At 47.2% G+C, this 18,609-nt stretch overlaps 1 protein-coding gene across 5 annotated transcripts in view; it reads left to right on the top strand.

The window, feature by feature from the left end:
* Positions 1-18,609, top strand: part of gpp (DOT1 like histone lysine methyltransferase grappa) — a 67,602-nt gene that overhangs the window by 17,368 nt on the left and 31,625 nt on the right. For 4 of the 5 annotated variants that reach the window (XM_089550949.1, XM_089550970.1, XM_089550960.1 and 1 more), the window contains exons 4-7: positions 407-470; positions 5,457-5,594; positions 9,855-9,956; positions 16,864-17,066. In XM_089550949.1, coding sequence (XP_089407075.1) covers positions 407-470; positions 5,457-5,594; positions 9,855-9,956; positions 16,864-17,066 — 507 coding nt within the window. The remainder of the gene's footprint in view (positions 1-406; positions 471-5,456; positions 5,595-9,854; positions 9,957-16,863; positions 17,067-18,609) is intronic. The other variant, XM_089550955.1, reaches the window with a different exon arrangement.

Below are 18,609 nucleotides of genomic sequence, written 5' to 3' on the forward strand. Positions count from 1 at the left end.
GGGTACCTGACTTTGGCCTTTACCTTGACCTTGACATTTAATGTGAGGCAGTGCGCACATCGGCAATGACCTTCAATGCCTCTCAAGGTCAAAGCGAGTTAAACTGCGTGGCCTTATGGCCCAAGCTATGGTAGTATGACCGCGTGATCATAAGGCCTTGACATTTGACCTTGCCATTTGATTTGAGACAATGGAGACATGTTGAACACCAGCTATTCTTTTTTTTTTTTCACTTGGTGTGATAAATCTAGGTCGGAAGAGCTTGCGGGCAGGTTACTTGCATTTTCTTTTCTGCAGTACCTGAGCTCGTTGGCAGTCTGGCTCTGTTTGCAGACTGTCAAAGGTTCGGTGTTGTGTGCCCTCCATGTCGTGACCTGTACGCTTTCCCGTACATCTTGTCTCGCAGTTACGAGAGCATGCGGACCCTCTGTGACAAGTACAACAGGGCCATCGACAGCTTTCTGCAACTTGTGAGTTGGCTTCTGTGCATTCAGTGGTGCTTTGCTGGGAAGTTTCTGCTCTTTGCGCCGCCGCTTTAGGTTGTCGTGTGTTCACCAGCATGGTCGTCGTACAGTCCCAAGACATGTCGTGAATGTGTACCGCACATCGTCAGTTCCATACTGTTGTACCAGCTGAGCGCTTGTAGAGTCTGAGACCATGTTTTCTGGCATCGATTCATGGAAGGGTTGATCTCTGCTCAGGTGAGTCGGAGCGGAGTGGGAGCTTAACTTCGGCAGCGGGGGCTCAGTTGAGAAGCTTTTCGTAGGACAAGTTATCAAGGAAGCAGTGCATTAATATCTGAGGAGAAGTGTTCAACACGACCTTGTCGCTAGCATCAGAGACAGCGAAAAGTTGGAAATGAGCCTTCATGAGAACTGAATTTCAGATATGGACAGTGCATAGCTCTCTAGAAGAAAGCTCTCTTACCTTTCTGAGAGCCTTACTGGTGGTTGGCATGACTTATTCGTTGTCGGGCAATGCTGACTTGTGGAATTGAACCAAGGCATGTCTGCCAGACATTCCCAAGGCAGGAGAGGTGTTAGAAAGGTAGAATGGATTCTGTTTGCGCTTCTGCTGGGTCAGGGCTAGTGGATACTGCCTAGGTTTCTGTTAGCAACCTCTTGGTCTTCGTGGTGAAACTTTGGGGCAGAGAGAAAGAAAGTCTTGAATTCAGAGTTTAACGGAACGCTTGTATGTAGTGTCCGTTCTATCGATGGCTATAGATAGCTCTGCTGGAAGGCAACTGATTGAATGCTTGCAACAAAAGCATGGATGTAGTGCGGGGCAGGCACGGAAAGGTGGCAATGATATAATCCTCGTTCTCGCACATGCAGAAACTGCTTCCGCAGGCAGAGGTTACAATCTCAGGAGAGGTTGGTTTACAGGGGAAACCATATAATCTACTCTCGTATGCAATCTCACTTAGCCTAAACATTTGTCTTGTACTGTCTACATTCTTTGCGCTGTATCTGCGAAAGCTGCATACCTCGTGACAGGTAAATGGCATGCTTGGCTGCACTGAGCGGGCTGTGAGTTGCAGTTCCTGCTGATTGTGTTTCCCTTGTAGCCTGTAACCAGCAGTGCGGCTGTTTCCTGAAGCAGAACTGATTGAAGATCTGAAAAATAGTTGAACGCCGTCGCAGATGCGCCTTATATTTTACCCGCAGCTTTGTTTATCGAGCTCATAATTCATGAGTGTGTGGCTTTCAGCTTGCTACCCTCATCTTTTTTTTTTTTTACTTCACGTTTTGTATGCTCTAGTTCCTGTTTAAATATTGTCTTGAGCGGCATTTCTTGCCGGTCTGATTTGGTGTGCCCCGGAGGATTCACATATTAACATTCCTTGCTGTGAGAGACAGCCGTGTGTTGATGTCGAGTACAGGCAGGACTCTCTGCGATAACGGATGCAGGAACCTGCATTGGCAAGAATTTTCAGTGGCAAGGAATGCAGACAGCCAAAGGCGCAGTGAGCAGAGCACATCCCATGATGGGCGTTGAAGATGTTCATGTCCATACGAAAATGGCTAAACCTCTTGTTTATACAATTTTTCTTGGCAGGAGCCGTGCGCTTAGTCGGCTGCTTTGAATTAGTCGCTGATTTGCTGGTAATATGTTAAGAATAATGAGCGGTACAAAAGCAGGCGACGTGAGTCTTCACACTGTCCCATGTGTGTGTCTGTTGCACTGGCGGTAATGTAAGTACGCCATCTTTTTGCCATCCTCCCACGATTTTTAAAAGTGCACTGAAGAGGAATCTGAACTCGCATTTTGACCGCTGGAACTCGATCTACACGTTCAGAGCGTTCTTGGAAACTTTGATTTATTGCCTTATGTGGCTGATTTCCGTAATTAAACCGGATTCTGGCTCCCGCCTTTTTTTTTTTAATTCACCTCGTACGATGGGAGGAGTCGACCAACGCATGGAGTGCCTTTCAGGCAGTTACGTGGTGGCTTTGCTTTTGCTTTTATTTTGTTTCTTTTAGGTTTCCGTGAATAAATAGGCCTAGTCAGAGACTACATAGCGGCAAATTAGGTCCACGGAAATAAAATACGCGTGGACTCTTTGCTTTCGCCGACCACTATGTACCACTCCTCCGATGGCAGAGCGGCAAGCCGCCACAGGACTGGATGAAAGGTTGGTCGACTCCTCCCACTGTTTGCGGGGAATTAAAAAAAAAAAAAAAGCGGAAGCCCGACGTTAATCCGATTTAAATTAGGGAAATGGGCTGCACAGGGCAATAATTCGAAGTTTCCAAGAACGCTCGGAACGTGTAGACCGAGTTCCAGTGGTAAAAATAAGGTTCAGATTCTTCTTCACTGCACCTTTAAATAAGCAGTGCAAAGCTTGCTCTGCAAGTACAGTCTTTGTCAAAAGTAACCAGGCTGCATGATTTGCTTCTAGCTTGTATAGTGGAGCCCTTGTGGCTTTGCTAAAGATCAAAAGGTGTTGGAAGGTAAGAAGACCCCAAGTCCTTATCTTTAACGACAATCTCCGATTCAGGGAAGCTGTAAGGGCTCCACTGTACGAGCTAGAAGCGAACCATGCAGCCTGGTTACTTTTGACAAAGACTATACTAGTGGTTTGCACCATGTCATCATCGGTCATTTTTCTTTTCCTGTCGCACACGAGTACTCTCGCTCGTGGCCTGAACAAGCGCTTCTCCCCACCCCGTCCCAAATCCCCGCCCCATTGTTGCCGACATGCTGTCACGCTGCCACCGCCAATGTGCTGCCGTCGTTGCTTGGCCTCTTCACTCCCCCTCTCCCGCTTGGCCTCTGCCTCCTGTGCCGATGACCACCTCCTGCTGTGTGCGTGATTCGAACCGCCACCTCGCCAACCCGTCTCTCGCCTCCCGCCGCCAACTCTGTGGATTGCATCACGCCGGACAACGGTTACGTCACTTCCTTGTCACATGGGGATGCCCGGAGCTCTTTGGTGACGCCAATTGCAAAGGCGCCACTTCGACACCCGGTTACTGTATGATCGCGTGTAAGGGCCCACACCCTCTGATTTGGACTGGGTAGTTGTGAAAAAACGAAAAAAAAAGGTTATGCATTGTTTTTTTTAATAAGGGAGTAATTACTCATTGACATCCACCCAAGCGCAGCCATACGGCTACAAAGGAAAGCTATACAGCTTTCTCAGAAACTTCGCAGTTAAAGAAAAATTTGTCCCCTAAACATTTGGTCAACACTGCTCCCACTTTGAGTTATTGATCAATTCGCTATCGCCCTACCTTTAGCTTTCCGTCCCGGTTAGCTCAATTGGTAGAGCGACTGCTCCGGTGAAGCGGTGGTCCGGGGTTCGAACCTTGGGCCAGGACGAATTTTTCTTTAACTGCGAAGTTTCTGAGAAAGCTGTATAGCTTTCTTTTGTAGCCGTATGGCTGCGCTTGGGTGGACGTCAATGAGTAATTACTCCCTTATTACGAATCTACTCCACCTTGGGGGATTCCCCTGAACATTTGGTCAGCATTGTTTTTTTTTTATTTGCATATGGGCTGAACCTTTAAAATTCGCTCCCGAATTTAAAAAATAAAAAAAGTGAGGCCCTTACACGAGTGTATACGGTACTCCTCATTGGGCCACTTTGCAAAGGTTAACGGATGGTGGCGCCACCTATGAGCTGTGCAGCCAGCAATTGGTACTGTGTACCTTTAATTTCCTCACTATGTTTACGCTTTGGCCAGCACAGCTTTGTATGAACACTACAGATGGCGTGACAATCTGCTAACCTCCGATTTTGGCCCAGTTTGAGCGCCGGGTTTTGATGCGTGGGTTGTGTGGGAGGGTTCGCAACTGGTGTAATCAAAGAGCTCTGCAGGGGTTCGTGTGAAGGTGGGATGGTGTTTTTCACACCCATTCCTTGGATAATTGGATCACCTGAAGGGGGAATCCGCAGTTTCATTTCTATAGGAATCAAAAATTTGATTTGTTTCTCGTATGCAGTGCAGCTTGGAAACCGTTGTCCGGCTTGCCTCTTACGACTACACTGCATTGCGCTGCCACATCTTTTAACTGTTCCTCCTATCGTAATTTTGTTCATAATTTGTTTGCTGGGATGTTGCAGTACAGGTCTGTGCTTCAGCATTTTTTTTTTGTAGTCGTGAATCAGCTGTAAGCTTGTCTGTGCATCAGTGTGCATTTGGGATCGCTACTTATCCGTTGCTATGCTAAGCCTTTTTGTACTGGCTTCTCCTACTGCATACTGTCTTCCTTTAGAGTTTTTTTTTTCTCTTCAAAATTCTGCAAGTGCGCTTTCCCACATAACAATGTTGCCAAAAACAAGATGGCCGACTTCGCTATAAAGAAACCACGTGGGCTACAGTACAGGCGCTAAAGGTGGGGATGGAACGTAAGAAACGTATTTGGGAAGAACCAAACAAAAAACTAGTCTTTGTTGCTTTGTTTCAGCTGGAAACGCATGGTCAGCCATCTTGTTTTGGGCAACATAGTTATGTGGGGAAGCGCACTTGCAGAATTTTGAATATCCCCTATTTATGCAGCACTTAATTTCCCGCATATTTTAATGCTTATTAATCTGGATTAACAAAAAGTTTTGTTTCCTGAATTTTTAGTTCACTGGTTGTCCGCTGCTTGGCTTTCACGGCTGCGGCATCTAGTAGTGCATGCATTTTGTCTCCGTAGGGATTTGTCGGCCTTCGATGTTGTTATTGTAGAGCAGGTAGTGCCTTGACCTGTCGAAAAAGCACTCTCTCGGGCCCACTGTTTGGCAAATTGTGATCGTAGTCTAGTGGTTTGCTCGATTGAAACTTTGGGCAGTACGCGCTTGTTATTTGCCAATGCTCTTACCTAAACTTCCTCATGCAAGCACGGCATGTTCCTACTTCTGAAAGCGCGGCACAGCACATCGTTGCCGTATCGGTGTGCTCGTCGGGAGGTCAGAGCGGCACACAGGTGCCAACGAGTGTTTTTTTTTTGCGGTCTATGTACAGTGGAAGGGCACATCGCGTCCCGAGCGGCTGCACACGCGACCGTCGACGGGACTGCTGCGCCACATCCTGCAGCAGGTCTACAACACTGCCATCACAGATCCCGAGCGGCTCAACTCTTACGAGCCCTTCTCTCCTGAGGTAAGCAAGCAAGCTAGGAAACTAGGAAACGCGACACAGTTACGTTTGATTACACACTTTTGGCGGGTCAAATTTCTCGTGTGGCTCATGTGCGAGACCTTGGTGTTGTTGTTGATTCAAGGCTTGATTTTAGACTGCTTGTAAATTCAATTGTGTTACGCGCATTGAGGCATATTGGTCTTATCTCTAGACCAGGGGTTCTCAAACTTTTTGCTTGGAGGAACCCCAAAAGCCTTAAATAAATTCCAGGGACCCCCCCCCCCCTGCTTTCACTTACCAGCAATGTTGTCGAGTGCATTTTTGCAAAGAGAGAGTTGCAAAAGTGAAATGTTTATTGCACAGATTAATACAAATACTGATGCGATGGGTAGTACTGCTTCCCTTTTGAGAGCAAGTCAAAGCGTGGCTCAGTAGCACTCAGAGCCAGTCTCATATCAGCTGCCGGGTCAGGGCCGGTGAGGGTTCTCGCGGAACACAAAAAGACAGCCCGCGGAACACAGGGGTTCCGCGGAACCCAGTTTGAGAACCCCTGCTCTAGACTAACAAAAAAATTTTGACGGCACGAATGTCTACGCACTCTATACTGTGCCCTTGTGAGACCGCGTCTTGAGTTCGCGTCAGTAGCCTGGAATAGCATATGTGTCGCCTATTGCACGAAAATTGAAAATGTCCAGCGTAAGTTCATACGCATCTATTATGATAGATATATTGGTCGCCGTCGTTTCTACGACTATGATTCTCTCTTGGCAGACCTCAATATGTGTACCCTTGGCGACAGGCGACGCATACGTGACATGCAGTTTCTGCAAAAAGTCGTGCACGGTTTCATTAACTGTGGGATCTTACTGATGTCGCTGAATTTTCGTGTGCGGCATGCAAAAGCCACAAAATATTTCGGCACATTTTATCCCCATTTGCATGCCATCTGTCCAATGACTCGTTTACAAATCCTGTATAACAAAACGCTTATTGACATGGACATATTTGCCTAATTGTTGTTTTCATGCCTGGTTTTAAATGTTTTTAAGTGGTCATTCTGATGTATCTGACCTAGTGTGCGCTCGTTTAGGCCACTTGGCTGTTGAGGCACACTCAAATAAACATATCTATCTAAACATATCTATCTATTTATCAAGCAAGCTGGGCTAGGTGGTTTCATTCTACGGAATCCTGTGCGGGAGCTGCTTTTTAATCGGAGCAGCTCTTTCACTGCCTCGAGGCTGCTGTGGCTGAACTTCAGCCGATATCGTCGTGTGGTAGTTGTCGGCATGAAACGGTGTCGCCATATAACAAGGGTGTTGCGAAACATTGTCATCGCTGCTTTTAGGAGATTCATTCTAAAACAGCGCAAAAAAGACACGGACACCAGGAAGAGACGTACAAACAGGCGCTGACTCACAACTAGGATTTTATTGCAGAGACACCACCTTATATAATGTGGCCGCGCAATAAACCGAAAGTAGTGCGATAGACACAAAAGGAGAGGGAGTGAAATAATCAAAGCATACATGTCGTCAAAGGTTTCACATATTGGCAGAGAGATACATCAATTCTTTGTCAGATTAAAGCACTGATGGCGCACTGACACACGTGTCTCTATTGGATGCTATGTTAAACGCCTCAATCACTTCCCTGGGGAGTTTATCTCCGCGCCCACGTTATATAAGGTCGTGTCTCTGCAATAAAATCCTAGTTGTGAGTCAGCACCTGTTTGTACGTCTCTTCCTGGTGTCCGTGTCTTTTTTACGCTGTTTTAGAATGAACAACCACCAACTCGTCCAACCTTCTACCTTATTAAATTTTTAGGAGATAATGCAATCTTCGACATGTCTTGCGTTTTTAGCTTTTTAAGAGAAGCAGGATTTCTCAAGAAGCTCTAAATTCTGACCAGCTGCTTTGCTCGTATTTTGGTAGACCTCAGCCACTTTCTCATTAAGAAGAAGGCTGAGCTCTTTACAGTGGAACCTCGATTATACGACGTTCAGGGGACCGCGCGAAACCGTCGTATAATCCGGGTGTCGTATAATCGAAAATCAAGCGTGATATTTTTTAACGTCTGAACTTCATCGTCATCTTTTTTTTTTTTTTTTTCGGAACACAAATGCAGCACATTTTTGCCGGCAGAGGGCTAGTCTTCAACAAACAAGATAAAATGGCCGTTGAGGCTGCCGTGAGCAGCGGGGCAGCGGCTCGCGCGGTTTTCTTGATAGGTGGAAAGATTAAGGCGCACCGGTTATCGACTGGCTAAAGTGTGCCTACCGTATTTACTCGATTCTAAGCACCCCCTTTTTTTCACGATCGCGATGCCCAAAGTGAGAGGGGGCGCTTAGATTCGAAAAATCTAAACTGACCCCCCCCCCCCCCCCTCCGGCGAAATCTCGCTGAAACGGGCGCGAGAAAAAACATTTTATTTAGGAAACATTCAAAAGAAAAATAGCTGCAGACAGTTCTGTGCCGCCATCTGTCTTGTAGTGTCCGAACACAGCAACACAAAAAGCGCCGTGGACGCCGCTGTCCTCGCTTCAGCGAGCGCGGCCTCGCCCGCTTATCTGTTTTTTCATCAGCGCCCGCTCCGGCGGGCGCATTTGTTGCTGCGACGCTCGTCTTATATTTTCTCTTTATCTTCCCTCTGATCTCTTAACTCTCCTCTATCTGCACTTGGCAGCGGTGGTGGCTAGGCAGGCCCGTGCAATTTCCTTTTCATCCTTCTCTCAGTCACAACAACAACAACGGGCAGGCCGCGCCTCCTCGGGACTCCGACTGCACAGGCTCGACGAAAAAAGAGAGCAAGTGCACCTGGCGGCCTCGGCAACGCTCTCTTCCGCGCAAAAAAGGGGATGCTTAGATTCGCATGCAAAGTTTTTTTTTAAGAAATTTTTTTCAGAAAGTAGGGGGGGGGGGGGGGGGGGTGCTTAGAATCGCGAAAATACGGTACATCCCGGCCTGCGTTTGCTGACGGCCTTTTTTGACGGATGGTAAGAGCCAAACGTCGTACGAAGCGGTGGGGTCCTTCTAAAATTTGCGTCGTATAACCGAGGTTTTTAATGCATCGTCTCTATGGGGGTTTTGCCGGGACCGCACAAATTCGTCGTAAAATGCGGGTCGTCGCATGACCGGGGGACGTATAATCGAGGTTCCACTGTATTTGGTTCGTTGGGAGCCTCGATATTCTTGCGCAGCCAAGGATAGCTGCTGAGGTTACCCAACCTTCTTTTAAGCTTTTACTTGTAGCCATCTATAAAATTTCTTTTCTGTGTGATCACTAGGTAGTACTAACGTCTTAGGCCCTCTACACCGCCGATGAATTTTCACATCTCTGTACAATTCAGCGAAACATCTTTCGTATATACCTTGTGCTCGGCACATGATGGCCTCAGTTGCCTATGTGCCATAAAGCACAACACACACATTGTCGTCAGCCACATGACCTTAGTCACATGACACATGTGACTGTTTAGTTTTTCAGATTATGCCCCTGTAAAGACGGCTGGGGAAAATTCAACTTGCGTGCTCCTGTGTGGAATGCTTCTTGGTGTCAATGCTGAAAGAAAGTGGTTAGCAGGTAGAACCTAGGCGTGGCTGTGTAATCTGTGTAACCTTGCATTTCCAGCCATTGTTGCTTTGCGATGCCTCGAATTTTCACTCAAGGCATTACCACCATGAGTTCCTGTACCAATGTGCATGTGTGAAATTCATGTTTATCGTTCTGTTTTGCCATTGTAATTGCAGGCTGATTAGGTCACATGAGGAAGTTGTAGGAAGGGGTGGGATCAAATTTGAACGGCATGTGTGACCCATGAGCATGTGACCGGTGACAGTGGATTGTGTGACCCTGCAGTGTGATAACGTTCTTTTTGAGCGGACAGCGGCGATCACAAGATGGCGGGACGACGGGATTGGGATGGATCTGGTCATAACAGCGTACTCAGGAAAATGTATCGTGCTGCCAAAAAAAAAAATGGAAAAGAATAAAATATGAAAGTTTGCGTTTCCACTGACAAACAAAACATCTATTGCCCAGACCTCATCTTGCCATGTAGCAGCAACATTTACGTCGAACGTTAGTGAGGTCACCATGTCTGAGCCTTCAGCCTTCTAGATTCTAGATAAGGGAGCTGGATTATTTTAGTGCTATGCTTTTCAGTTAGCATCGCAAATTTTTGGGGGGCTCCATGTTCCTTCTTGGGCAGGTGGGTTTCTGCACATCTTCATTCTTAGCGTGGTGTTCTACATGTCTAGTGTCTTCCTTTCACCTTGCAGGTCTATGGGGAGACATCTTTCGAGTTTGTGGCACAGATGATCAGCGAGCTGGTGTTCAGCCCGGATGATGTCTTCGTCGATCTTGGGAGTGGTGTGGGCCAGGTCAGTTTTCATGGATATCTTTTTATTTTAATTTTTTTCTTTTTTTTTTTCGGAAATGCGGATGTCCGAAGCTCTAGGTGCTGTTGAGACCCGTGTCGGTGTGCTGCAGTAAGTACTGGGCGCTCGCCCTTTGGTGCAGCCCCCCCCCCTCGTTTCAGCACCTTGGGTAGTCTTGTGTACCTTGGGTAGTCCTGATGTACCTGAATCAGCTAGGTGCTTGTGCTAAGCCTTTTTCCTCCTTTTTTTTTCTTTTGTTTACTTGCTTACTCGTTTTTCTTTTGAAGTGTGGACAGCTATATCTACATGTGTCTAAATTTATGCTCCCAACTTTATTCTTTGTGACTTGTGATTACTGTTCCCCCCCCCCCCCCCCCCCCCCTTATGTAATGCCTCCTGGGGCCCTTAAAGGGGTTGTGAAAACAAAATGAAGCTGCCCGGTTTTAATTTTTACAGCTTCCATAAACATTAGACATGCTGATTCCGAAATATTTCGACTCAATATTGAGTCTGCATTTAATAAAGCCCGTTCGAAATCGCTGCCTTTTTGTGCCCATGAAACGACCATGCGCCGCCGTCGGCTGGCACACGCACTACTTGAGTACGTCATTTTAAGATCTTCAGAAACGTACAGATATCTTCAACTTTCGTTTGCCCTAAAATAATAGCTTTATGAAAAATTCTGAAAGTGACACAAGGTTTTCCAATTATTTGCACGCGTAATTGCACTCTGTTAAACTGCAGCGCGTGGTCATACATCAATCACTTACCTGGGACCAGTTTCGGTTTCGGTTCTGCTCCTTGGCTTCAGTATCAGCGACTCGACATAGCCTTGCTTACGTGAACCTATGTAGGTGGTGTTCCTTGACAGCGGTGGTTTAAGTCAGAGAATCGAGCTGAGCAAGGTCAGCCCATCTCGACGGCTCTCTGTTTACATGAACTCGATACGAACGAGTCAGCTATCGCGGCGCGCATCGGCTCTGCGCTTCTGTTCTTTGCTGCAGAAAAATATATTCCAGAAGCGTGTTAGGCATAATTTGCAGATGGGGCTGCGAGTCAACCCACCCCTTGCGATAGAGATGAAGACTCGAGTCCACGACCGGGTTCGGAGGTTCATGGTCGGGGCTCCCGCAGGCAGAGGTGTCGCGGGCTCTCGGCATGACTGCTACTTGCCGGGCGCGCGACGTGCCGTTGCGAGCGGTGTAAACGACTGACAGCAGCTCGCCGCCTGCGCCCAACTGATGTCAATGACAGGCCGCACGCGGCGCGTCGCACTGACAAGGGGCAGAATGCGAGCGCGCAGAGCGCCAGCATCATAATGACGTGGGGGCGCGTTTCTCGGGGCCGGCCTGTCAGCCTGGATGCCGGCCGCCGGCGTCAGAAAAACACGCTAGTATTATTTGTTCACGCTTATAACAAGCACTGGAATAGATGAATGCCAAAAATGAATCATTTTTGAGGATCGTTGGCTGATGCCGAGTTGCTAGCAGTATTTAATTCGGCGATACAAGCAAATTTCATCCCATGACCGCTTTATTTACTGCCTGGTCACCGCTCGCATAGCTGGCATTTGCTAGCTCCGCTGGCGTAGCGGAAATCGAGCATATCTTTATTTTATTATGGGACAGGTTCACAGTTAAAGGGGTGACGAGAGTAGTACCTTTTACAGCGCTGACCAGTTCCGAAGCTCCCTCAGCTGCGGTATCGATAGTATCGATGCAAAACCAGGTAGGCTTAGCGACGACCAGGGCCGCCGGCAAGCCTCGCAGTTCATCGCCCGGCGCGTCCGCAGGCGGCGTCGTTGCCGAAAGCTCGGCATGCTGCCACTGCTCGAATATAACAGGCAGCCTTTCTGATAGCATGGCTGTTTTGTCTTTTCTGGTGCGAATGTGAAATACAGCGAGTCTGCAGGCCGGCCGGCAAGCCTGGATCCCGTCCGCTGGCGTCATAAAAATGAGCTAAAGATTTTTATTCACGTAAATAATAAACTGTGGGAGCAAGAAGTGTGGAAAATAGATCATTTTTGAGGATCGTTGAATAATGCCGAGTTGCTGGTAGAAGCAGCAACTGTAATACGAGCAAATTTCTTGCCACAGCCGCTGCTCAGCTGCCGCTGCCCGGCCGTTGCGGTCCGGCTTGCACGCCTGGCGTCCGTTATATAGCTCCGCTGCCGAGCGCACTGCAACAATGACCATATTTTTTGTTGTGAGACGATGCTGTTGACAGTAAAGCGATGCCAAAAGCAGGCATTTTATTATAACCCAGGCTACTTCCGAAGCGCTGTCCACCGCGGCTTCGATGTGCGAAACAGGCCTAGCGACGACCAGGGCAGCCAGAGAGCAGTGCAGTTCGTCGCCCGGCGCGCCCGCGTCCAGCGCCGTTGCCGAAAGCGCGCTACGTGGGCGGGCATGCTTTGTCGCCGCTTGAGTACAGCCGGCAGTCTTTCTGATAACATCGCTATTTTGTCTTTTCTGGTGCGAACTTCAGTAGCCAAGCAGCGCGCAGGCGCTGGTGTGCGGTGGCAAAGTGTTACACCGGATGTGGCCCGGGCATGAGTCTAGCGGCGCAAAGATGCTTGCCGCTCCGTGTCCCTGCTTGCAGTAGGCGGCAGTTCACAAGCGGCGACTGGTGTGGCGCGCCGGCCAAGTTTTCGCACATGTGTCAGCTTGACAGCTAGCAGACACCATTCTGATCAGACGACGGTGCCACATTCGAGTCAATATGCGTGTTGTAACCTCGGTCAACTATGGCTAAACAGGCCTCGCTAAGCCGCCATGTTGTGTTGACGACAGAAGCCTCTGATTGGCTTCTTAAAATGACGTTTGCGGTGAGTTGAGGGGGACGCACGCTGGGAAACCGAAATTTAGTTTTTTTCGCTATTCAATCAACCCAGACGATGAAACGAACCAAGGTATACTATAGAGTGAAGGGTCAGAATTCCAAATACACACGTCGTTCAAAATTTTCGGAAAACATTTCACGACCCCTTTAAGGGTAAATAAATGATGATGATGATGATGACCATAGACATGAGATTGTTAAGCTGAGCCATCTTGGGCTGGGCACATTCACCAAAATTAAAGCATTGCTTCGATGCTCAGACTTAAATGGTTTTTTTTTTTCCGATATGATTGCTCGGGCACACATATGTACACTCGCCGTAAAAAGTAAATAGAAGGTGACTTCGTCAAAAAAATTAATTCCTTTACATCTAAAGCATAATAGTAGTCCACATTTATTGGTGCGCAGTGCAATTCGCACAATCACAATTAGGCTGCACATATCTATTCATGAGTGTACGAATTGGGGGACGCTTAAATTTTTTTGTTGATATTGCCTTCCATTTACTTCTTACAGCGCCTGTAATACATACCCAGTTGAAAAATACGACAGAGCCGGTCCCGATATACGACAGATTTTTGTCGTCCTGTCGTTCCGACAGAAGTATTTGTTCTTATTTGTTATTTGAAGTTATTTGTTCTTATGACAGGAGACGACTCAATACTACAGTGGAACCTCGCTTATACGTCCCCCGGTCATGCGACGACCCGCATTTTACGACGAATTTGTGCGGTCCCGGCAAAACCCCCATAGAGACAATGCATTAAAAACCTCGGTTATACGACGCAAATTTTAGAAGGACCCCGCTTCGTACGACGTCTGGCTCGTACCGTCCGTCAAAAAAGGTCGTCAGCAAACGCAGGCCGGGATGTACCGTATTTTCGCGATTCTAAGCACCCCCCCTATTTTCGGAAAAAAATTTCTGAAAAAAAAACTTTGCATGCGAATCTAAACACCCCCATTTTTGCGCGGAAGAGAGCGTTGCCGAGGCCGCCAAGTGCACTTGCTCTCTTTTTCGTCGAGCCTGTGCAGTCGGAGTCCCGAGGAGGCGCGGCCTGCGCGTTGTTGTTTTTGCGACTGAGAGAAGGATGAAAAGGAAATTGCACAGGCCTGCCTACTGGCTCGAGCCAAGCCACCACCGCTGCTAAGTGCAGATAGAGGAGAGTTAAAAGATCAGAGGAAAGATAAAGAGAAAAGATAAGACGCCGGTCGCAGCAACAAATGCGTCGGCGGGAGCGGACGCTGCCGAAAAATCAGATAAGCGGGCGAGGCCGCGCTCGCCGAAGCGAGGACAGCGGGGTCCACGGCGCTGTTTGTGTTGCTGTGTTCGACACTACAAGACAGATGGCGGCACAGAACTGTCTGCAGCTATTTTTCTTTTGAATGTTTCCTAAATAGAATGTTTTTTCTCGCGCCCGTTTCATCGAGATTTCGCCGCGAAAAGAGGGGCCTGGGGGGGGGGTCAGTTTAGATTTTTCGAATCTAAGCACCCCCTCTCACTTTGGGCATCGCGATCGTGAAAAAAAGGGGGTGCTTAGAATCGAGTAAATACGGTAGGCACACTTTAGTCAGTCGATAACCGGTGCGCCTTAATCTTTCCACCTATCAAGAAAGCCGTGCGAGCCGCTGCCTGCTCACCCCGCTGCCTGCTCACCGCAGCCTCAACGGCCATTTTATCTTGTTTGTTGAAGACTAGCCCTCTGCCGGCAAAAATGTGCTGCATTTGTGTTGCGAAAAAAAAAAAAAAGAAAAGATGAGGATGAAGTTCAGACGTTAAAAAATATCACGCTTGATTTTCGATTATACGACACCCGGATTATACGACGGTTTCGCGCTGTCCCCTGAACGTCGTATAATCGAGGTTCCACTGTACACGGAATCTTGTTGTTACTTTTGAAATTTCTTTCGTCAGGTGCAAAAATACTACAAGAAAATCTGTTGTGACAACAGAAAATTTACAAATTTTTTTCATTAATATTGCGTTCCATTTACTTCTGATGGCACCTGTAAATACATACAGAGTCGAAAAATACGACAGAGCCGGTCCCAAAATGTGACAAATTTTTCTTGTCCTGTCGTTCCGACATTTTTCTTTTGTATTGTGAAGTTATCTGTTCTTACGACAGGAGACGACTCAATACTACACGGAATCCTGTTGTTACTATTGGAATTTCTGTCGTCGTTCCGAAAATACTACAAGGAAATCTGTTGTGACAAAAGAAAATTTTCTGTTGCGGTTTTCAATGGGGTACATACATACGTCCGTTGTACTGCGCGATGTCGGTGCATGTTCAAGAACCACAGGTGGTCAGAATTTCCGGAGCCCTTCACTACAGCGTCTGTCATAGCCTGAGTCGCTTTGGGATGTTAAAGCCATAATCCAAAGCCAAGCACATCTACACACTTACGTACATGCATGCATACCTACATATGTGTGCATGAGTAATTTTGTCAGACGAAGGAGCCCTGCATGACTTCTTTGTCTGATAGAATCACTCAGGCCTAAGTATGTAGGTGCCTTCAAAAGTAAATAAAAGGCAATATAACGAAAAATTTAATCATTGCCCCCCCAATTCATGCATCCTTGAATACACATGTGCAGCCTAATTGTGATTTTGTGAATTGCACTGTGCACCATTCTGCTTAGGTTTAAAGAAATTAAATTTTTTGACAAAGTCGCCTTCCATTTACTTTTGATGGAGAGTGTACATGCATGCATACAAACACACTCACCCCCCCCCCCCCCCCCCCCCCTCATCTGGCCGTGGCATTTTGATGGAGGCGAAATGCCTGAGGCCCGTGTATTGTGCGATGTCAGTACACATTATTTCCGGACCCCTTCACTACGGCGTCCCTATAGCCTGAGTCGCTTTAAAAAAAATATATACAAAACATCATAAATGTACAGACGAGGGTCCGAAAGTCAAAGACTCCACCGGGACCCTTGATAAATCAATAATACAAGAAATGGTTACAGCATAGTTAGCGGATAAATACAAAATATAGAAAATATAAAATCAGTACTTCACAAAAACAAGGTAAAATATCACAATAACGCAGGTAATATACACAAAAGGAGAATAACACATCAGCATTCCAATAAAAATACTTTGAGCTTGTTTTTGAATTCAGGCAAGGAAATTGATGTTCTTAGATTGGGTGGCAATGTGTTCCAAATTGAAATGGCTTGAAAAGACGACGTCGATTTACCATAATTGGTATGGACTTTGGGGAGCAGAAAGTTGTTTCTTGCTGCAAATCTGGTAGGGTTGTGATTGATCAGCTGAACGGGGTCTACAAACTGAAAATGTAGGGTGGGACGTTAAACCTCATAAAACCAGTACATACATACATAATCGGTTTGAGTCCAAGTAACCTGAGTGACCGCAGATCCGGATCATGAGAGGGAAATAACTAGAAGAATAAGAATGGGGTGGAGCGCATATGGCAGGTTCTCTCAGGTCATGAATGGTAGCTTACCAATATCCCTGAAGAGAAAAGTATACAACAGCTGTATCCTACCGGTACTCACCTATGGGGCAGAAATGTGGAGGCTAACAAAGAGGGTTCAGCTTAAGTTAAGAACAACGCAGCGAGCTATGGAAAGGAAAATGATAGGTGTAACGTTAAGAGATCGAAAGCGGGCGGAGTGGGTGAGAGAACAAACGCGGTTAATGACATCTTAGTTGAAATCAAGAGGAAGAAATGGGCTTGGGCAGGGCATGCAATGCGAAGGCAAGATAACCGCTGGTCCTTAAGGGTAACGGAGTGGATTCCAAGAGAAAGCAAACGTAGCAGGGGACGGCAGAAAGTTAGGTGTGTGGATGAGATTAAGAAGTTTGCGGGGATACAGTGGCGGCAACTGACAAAGGACAGGGTTGATTGGAGAGACATGGGAGAGGCCTTTGCCCTGCAGTGGGTGTAGTAAGGCTGATGATGATGATGATGAACCTGAGTGAGCGGACTCCTCCGCGGGCTTGTCAACGTGCGCATATGTTGCAAGTGCGCGCTGAGACCTGCTTGTCCCCTCACATTTCCCTCCCTTGTCCTGCCTCCTCCCCCCCCCCAGGTGGTTCTGCAGGTGGCAGCTGCGACCCCCTGCAAGCTGTGCATCGGCATCGAGAAGGCAGAGGTGCCCTCACGCTATGCCGAGTCCATGGACGAGCTCTTCCAGTTCTGGATGCGCTGGTACGGCAAGACACACGGGGACTACCAGCTCATCAGGGGCGACTTCCTGAACGAGACGCACCGGGAGAAGGTCATGAATGCCACGTGAGTAGCTCTGCGCAGCCCCTTCTCCTCCTCGGCTTGGTGCCTGCGGTGCTGCTTGCAGTGGAATCTCGTTTCGGGATGCTGCCGACAGAAACCGAGCTATAGTAGCATACAACTTAAAGGGGCTGTGAAACACTGCTTGGGGGGATACCGGCTATACTTCAGGTGGATTCTTTATGTCACACAGATGCTGACTTAAAAACAATTACAGGAATCGATGCACAGGAACGGGAGTTATTCAATGAAGAAATTTCAAAATACAAGCAAACAAAACGCTGCCCTCAACTCGATATTGGCAGGGCTTCCCACTCCTATTTCACTCTCCCAATGACGGCACCTGGCGCAACCAATCAAAACAGCCAGCCAGAGCACGTCGCGGAAGTTTGCACTCCACGGTTGCTTGCTCTCTGTAACTCGTTCTTGCTGAGACTGGCAGCGTCGTTTCCATGCCAGAGCCCCTGGTGGTGTATTTTTTATTTTACTTGCTTTGCGGGGCTTTTATCAAAGACGAACAAGTTGTTTTTGTTGATCTAATATAAAACGCAGACAGGTGACAAAATGTTTCTCTATTTATTCACACAATTTGAAGTATATTTACTGTTTGTACAATCATCAAGCTCGCGCCAGGTGATGTCATATCCGCTGCTGAAACCCGCCACTGTGTGGGGACACCATCAGAGCCATGAATTTATTAAAATATTAAAAAACGGAATATACGCGGTATTACCGACGCTAGTAGCGCCATTGTAACTTACTGTATGCGATCAACAGGCAAAATAGTCAACTAAGATAGTGTTTCTGGGCCCCTTTAAAAAAACAGCAGTTGCTAACACTGGGCTGCGGTCCGCGGCGTCCTGTATTACTCCGCTGGCCAGTCGCAACTGTAAACGAAATCAGCTTTTTAATGTTTGACTATATCAAACAATCCATGTATCAAAATTCTAGAGCTCATAATTTTTTTCTTGTGATAACCTTGTTTACGTAACAAGAAGCGTTTAAGCAGCGGACTACTTTTTCATCGTGGAGGAATTCTGTGTGCGGAGGCTGAATGTGGGCGGAGCTTCACTGCAGACCTAAGTTGTATCCGACTATAGGTGGTGTAGTTTGATTAGGATTGACCTAAGAGTAAAGGAAATACAGTAACACCTCGTTACAAGAGACACTCAAGGGACCCGAGAAAGATGTCTCTTATAACCAAGGTCTCTTGTGACCAAAAATTATAAAAACACTGAGGAGTTGGACTAGGTAAGTTCATCCGCGTTGATTGCATCGTCGGGACTGTAACCATAAGTAGCTGAAGAGGAAGTTCACAATCTCTCGAGGACACGCAGTCCGTGACATGGAAATTTCGGTACAGCGAGGCAGTAATCGCAACTGTGATGTGTGACATGAATCAAGGCAAGGGAATGAAAGGTGCAGTGCATATGAGTTGGTAGGATGTCGGCCGCGTTGCGTGAGCGTATGTGGGCTGTGTCTCTTCTAAGTAGTGAAGAATTTACTCTAGGGACCCAAAAAAGTTGTCCTTAGTAACCGAGTGTCTCTT

Source organism: Amblyomma mixtum, chromosome 1, assembly GCF_055824585.1.
Source record: "Amblyomma mixtum isolate Tamu chromosome 1, ASM5582458v1, whole genome shotgun sequence".
Classification (NCBI taxonomy): Eukaryota; Metazoa; Arthropoda; class Arachnida; order Ixodida; family Ixodidae; genus Amblyomma; species Amblyomma mixtum.